At 39.5% G+C, this 5,788-nt stretch overlaps 1 protein-coding gene across 1 annotated transcript; it reads left to right on the forward strand.

Moving 5' to 3' along the window:
* Positions 1 to 1,675: 1,675 nt before the first annotated feature.
* Positions 1,676 to 5,106, forward strand: LOC130139745 (equilibrative nucleotide transporter 3-like). Its single transcript, XM_056317373.1, has 10 exons — positions 1,676 to 1,966; positions 2,045 to 2,096; positions 2,231 to 2,335; positions 2,868 to 3,023; positions 3,153 to 3,296; positions 3,418 to 3,523; positions 3,869 to 4,032; positions 4,128 to 4,282; positions 4,393 to 4,651; positions 4,741 to 5,106. Exons 1-10 carry the CDS (start codon positions 1,956 to 1,958, stop codon positions 4,849 to 4,851), a joined length of 1,263 nt encoding a protein of 420 aa, XP_056173348.1. The 5' UTR covers positions 1,676 to 1,955; the 3' UTR covers positions 4,852 to 5,106.
* The last annotated feature ends 682 nt before the right edge of the window (positions 5,107 to 5,788 follow it).

Genomic DNA, 5,788 nt, shown 5'->3' on the forward strand with positions numbered 1-5,788 from the left:
GAGAGAGAGAACAAAAAAAAAAGTGGAAAAAAAAGAAAAAAAGGAAAAAAAATAATAATTCAAAAAAATATTAAAATATTATTAAAGTTGTCCACGTCGGCGCCGGTGACCGGCCGCCGGCCGGCAGGCATCCACGTCGGCAAATTCTTGTCAAAATTGGCCGGAAGGACTAAATTGGCACAAAAACAAAAGGTTTAAGACTGAATTGACACCAATTTAAAAGGTTTAGGACTTAATTGGCACCAAAAAAAGGTTTAGGACTAAATTGGCACCAATGCAAAAGGTTTATGACTGAATTGACACCAAAAAAAGGTTTAGGACTAAATTGGCACTAATGCAAAAGGTTTAGGACTTTTTTGGCACTTTTCCCTCTAAAAGGGAAAAAACTTCAAAAGCTTTTCTTTTGATCATATTTATTAAGATGTAGCATTCTAATAAGAATACAAACTTAATTCACCATGCCATTCGTTTTTCCAAACTCTCTCGGCATCGACTGTGACTTTTTCGAGGGGTCGCGTTCTCTAGACTAGTAAGTATTGTAGAGGCCTGTAAGGCTTTCAAGACAACCCTTTATCATATATTTGTTAACATACAAAGAAGTGGGGTCAATACAATAAATAGTCTAAGTTACAAGGCACTTCGGCCCGAAAGAAAGTTAGAGAACCATCATAGCTACTCGAATTAAGCTTGCGAGGCTTTGAGTCATTAGGTAGGGACCTTGCATTACCAAGCGCAAATTTGATTCAATTTATTTGGGAAGTCAAAGATTACCTTGTCCATATTTTGGGGTAAACTTTGTGGGACTATGACAATGTTTTATTGGCCAATGCCACATCACCCAAATGATGTGGCTCCGCAGCGACGCTAAGGCAATGATGCATTTTGGAGTATTATGCCGTCATCGTTGTCACTGCTTCCATATCACTGCCTCCGCCCTTCAGATGTGACACTCCAGTTCCTTCCTTCCACGGCAAAGCTTGCTTTCTTGCTTGGTTTTGCCCGGTCGAAATCTCTCCATCTCGCTGTTACTTCGGACCGAGAGCACCGAGCGACGTGCATATCGTCTTGGGTCCCGAGCTCATGTCGACACCAGAACGAAAGTCGATAATCCTCGACATTCGATTATTGACCTGGGCGCAATTCCAACAATATGCGCACCACATCACTCTCTCCTACACGATACACGAAGTGTCGAATGCTTGTGAAGATTTTTCTTCTTAAGAGGAAGATATGCACATCTTCAAAGACTTGAGAGATTGACTTGAAGGAAACTCCAAAAGGGATATCTTTATTGTATGAAAAGAAAAGCTGAAAGAGAATTTTAATCTTGAATTTTCTTTCAAAAGGTTTCGTGAAAATTCATATACATTCTTCAGATAAACATATGATTTAATCCTAACTAATCGATAGTGTCATTATTTAAAGTGGATAAGATAGTTCGATGTTTATTTATAAAATGTCTCATGCTTTTTATATCCTAATCTTTCCAATTTTACAGAATTCGAGTTCGAAATTTCAAAATAGATCACATACTCATATTTTTGAATTAGAAATAACATGTTAGGTCTACGTGGTGAGTTCGTTACAATTATATTCCTAATGGCCTCCTTTTGCGGATTAGATGAAGGGAAGTGAGGGTGGGTTGAGTTGTGGCTTTCATTATCAAATTCTTGTTTTAAGCCTAAAAGATTAACATTATTCACAGGGAAGTGAACTTTTAGACACTCTTGGAGACTCTATTGATTGAATAAGGTCTTTCAAAAATAGAGAAGATTATCTCGACGCACTTCAAATTCCGTCACCTCAAAAAGGCAAAGAATCCTCCTTGAATTCCTCCCAGCCGTCTTTAGTTTCTCTGCGCGCTCTTCTTCGTACAGAAAAAAGAGACAGATTCTTCCTTTTGTCTAAGTTGCTGTTCGGTGTAAGCACGTCGCTCCCCAAGTGATCACCGTTCAATGTCTCTTAGGTATACAGCTTTTGATTGACCAGACTCAAAAGTAACTTTTCTGTGGGCTGAGTTTGTTTTCTTTGGTGAGTTTTGCAGGGAAGCAACAATGATCAATGCTGCTGAAACGGGGCTTCCAGTTCGACTTGAGGTCTGTGTCTCCGTGCGCTCGTTTGTCTTGTTTTACAGTTTTATTAGGAAAACTGGTACATGGGTATTATCTTGATCGATGCCCTCCGCCTGTTTGATGACATGTTGGAGTCAATGTACCAAATTGTTTTTCAGGGGAAGTTTAAGGCAATGGTGTTCTGTTGGGTGCTTGGACTTGGGTCTCTTGTGGCTTGGAACAGTATTCTGACCATTGGAGATTATTACTATAAAGTGTTCCCGGTAATCAATTGCGGATTATTCCCAACTTCCCACGTTCTTTTAAAGTTAATACCCCGATCGCTCTGTTTTGTGATCTATATTTATTGAACTTTTTGTTCTCTTTAGCTGTCTGATTTGATTTGGAAGAGTCTTGACTCTGTTTGAGTTCCGAGAATTGTAGTTCTATAATTGTTTATTCAACACTGTCTGACTACAAAACAGGTGTGTCTAGAGAATTTTGCTAATCAAGTTGATTTGTTGTATCGTGATTTCACCATTGTCATCATGGCCAAGGTTCATCTTCTTGATCCCTTGAGTCGTAGCAATAAGAGTTTGTTGCTATATGGTTGATATAACCATCACTATGCTGGGTGACATCCGGATGGGTAATTAACACAATCATCTTACAAGTGCTATTTTAGGACTAGCAAACTATTTACTTGTCTTTTTGATATCTCTTCTGCTAATTATTTCGTTTTGTAATTTGCTTAGTGTAATATGAAGTCATAGGTTGATTGCGCTATTCTAACTACATGTTTTGTGTTGGCTGAAGCATTATCATCCTTCGAGAGTGCTTACAGTTGTTTATCAACCATTCGCAATTGGGACGATGGCTATCTTAGTGTACCATGAATCCAGAGTTGACACAAGAAAGAGGAATATAGTTGGATACGCTCTTTTCACTCTAAGTACACTCTTTCTCATAGTTGTAAGTTGTCCGAAGGCATAAATCTTTCTATTCATGGTGATCCTACTTGTGCAATTATCTAATTCAAGTTATTTTCCATGAATTCTGGTATCTTACATTAACTCCATTGCTGGATTTCATACATGATAGTTGGACTTAGCCACGTCAGGGAAAGGGGGAATTGGGCTTTATTTCGGTATATGTGTGCTTGTTGCCTGTTTTGGAGTGGCCAATGCTCAAGTTCAGGGTGGTATGGTCGGCGATCTGTCTTTCATGTGTCCTCAATTCATGCAGGTGGGCAATCTCCTACTGTTTTATTGCATTCTTTCTGCAAATTATTCCCTTAAAGATACATCTTTTCAAGTTGGATCTTGGTCTTTCTACCACAAATTATGGAGGATTTTCATTTATGCAGTCGTATTTCGCTGGTTCAGCTGCATCAGGAGCACTAACATCTGCTTTGAGGTTGATGACAAAGGCAGCCTTTGACAAGACTCATGACGGTCTTCGCAAGGGAGCTAGTATGTAATTCTTTGTCGTCACTAGAAAATCTTTATCAATTTGTAAATTCATCCCGTCATGTAGAAGTCTTGTTGTTTGTGGAATTTTAACACTCGAGCAAGTCTAGTTTGACTTGATAGCATCTGTGATCACGTGCTTATAGCATGTAATCCTTAAGGACTTAGGCTTTATGTCATACCATGGTTTATCTCATTTTTTAAGGAATTATCAATAAGTAGGTAAAACCCACTTTCCTATGTTGTGCCTTGACTATACACAGAGGAAACTCATGGTGCAATAATCAGCTTTGTCAAGTGAAAGCAATATGCAGAATTCTTCTCATCAATCTTCAATTTATTTTTCAGTGTTGTTTCTGGCAATCTCTACGTTCTTTGAGTTTATATGCATCATTCTGTATGCTACTTGGTTCGCTAAGATTCCAGTTGTGAAATCCTGCCGCTCCAAGGCGGCCTCGGAAGGGTGTAAATCTGTGTCGGCTGACCTTGCTGCAGCTGGAATTCAAAGACAGGTGCATCATAGCGGTGAAACTTTCTCTGTTGTAGTTGTAAAATTTGTGTTCCTTTCAATGTATCTGAAACCTTGAAAATTTTGAAATTTTGGCAGGATGAAGGCTCTAAAGATGATCGATTGAGCAACAAACAATTGTTGTTTCAAAATATAGATTATGCCATTGGTCTATATCTTACACATGTTTTGACATTGACAATCTTCCCGGGCTTTCTCTATGAGAACACGGGAACACACCAATTGAGATCATGGTGAGTACTAGTAACAGAGGCCGATTTCTCTAACACTTCTCATAATGAATGTCGCCCTCTGCAAAGGTTTGTGTACTCACTAGAATCTTGCTTCATCACTTCCGTTTCAGGTACTCACTAGTTTTGATTGCTATTTACAATGTATGGGATTTCATAGCTCAGTACATTCCCCTTATCAGTTGGCTCAAGTTAGAGTCCCGAAAGGGCCTCATGTTAGCGACTCTTGCCCGTTTCCTTTTTGTCCCTGCATTCTATTTCACAGCAAAGTATGGTGATCAGGGGTGGATGATAATGCTCGTTTCTTTCTTGGGCTTGACCCATGGTTATCTTACTGTCTCTGTTATGACAGTAGCACCCAAGGGCTACAAGGTTTGACCCGAACTTTATCTCTTTTGAGTTGTGTTCATTTTAGCACAATTTCTTCTTACAATTCAAAATGGGTCGAGCTCTTTTTTCAGGGACCGGAGCAAAATACCTTGGGCAACTTGCTTGTGTTGTTTCTCTTGGGTGGGACATTTACGGGAGTTGCTCTAGGCTGGTTGTGGATGATAGGCAATGGCAAGTTTTAGAGAGCTGTCATCACTTTCATGAGGATGACTTTCGTTAGGGAAGGAAATGATCTCACTTGAGGTTCTTTCGATTCACATATATTGAAAAGGACACATTCAGTTGTTAGGCTAAGTACAAGTCACATTTCCCTTTCTCTATATATAAATGCCCATTAATTTTGCAAGTAGAATGCAATGGTATTTTATTTGAATTTATCAATTATAGTAAATGTTTCGTTACGGCGACAATGCTGCTTGTACTTTCACACTCAAACCTCTGGGAGGAAAACCCTATAGCTTCACTACATTGAAGTATTTATCTTCTTCTTTTTTTGTCATTATATAGTATTTATCTTTGAAAAGCCTCACTTGGGGTATATTTCAAATCTTATAGCTGCTTTGAACTTTAGTACAAGTCGCCTAGAACACTCTTCAATTGGATGCGATATGTATGACCGCCTTTTCAGCCTTCCTAGTTCTCCTACAGCTCAGATGAATCGATCATGCACAGAAAAAGCTTGACTTCTAGCTTATTTGTCAAAGTGCAACATGCTCCCATCTTTGTGCCTCCCACTCTGGTTTTGGCCCGCCTCTAGCTCAGTTCATTTGATTAGCGATGTATTTCATGGTCGAAAGTAAGGAAAAAAAGTTTGTACATATCGCTGTTACTTCGCAGCCAAACACACCTTACCTTTAGTTGAGAAAAATCAGCAGCGGCTGAAGCTCGATCGGCCTCGGACTCCGACTCCTGACTTGAAGCTCCTAATCTTCCGACTGCTGCAAGGAAACCAGGACTCTGGTTATCTTTCATTCCCATCGTCATTGTCTCCGATGACTTCTCCCTCCGATTTGATCGTCCGTTCAACAAGGTCTGTTGTTGCTGCTTTTCTTCAGGGTATTATTGGTTATGCTCTGTTTCCGTTACTTATGTACGCGAGACTGAGGCCGAGAACTCTAG

Source organism: Syzygium oleosum, unplaced genomic scaffold (assembly GCF_021117445.2).
Source record: "Syzygium oleosum isolate NSW1041296 unplaced genomic scaffold, Sole_v2.1 Sole_v2.13, whole genome shotgun sequence".
Classification (NCBI taxonomy): Eukaryota; Viridiplantae; Streptophyta; class Magnoliopsida; order Myrtales; family Myrtaceae; genus Syzygium; species Syzygium oleosum.

Excerpts from the sequence above, each read along its gene's own strand:
- LOC130139745 (XM_056317373.1), top strand. Across the intron at positions 2,097-2,230 it reads GGCTTCCAGTTCGACTTGAG|GGGAAGTTTAAGGCAATGGT; the intron begins GTCTGTGTCTCC and ends ATTGTTTTTCAG. Across the intron at positions 3,297-3,417 it reads TGTGTCCTCAATTCATGCAG|TCGTATTTCGCTGGTTCAGC; the intron begins GTGGGCAATCTC and ends TCATTTATGCAG.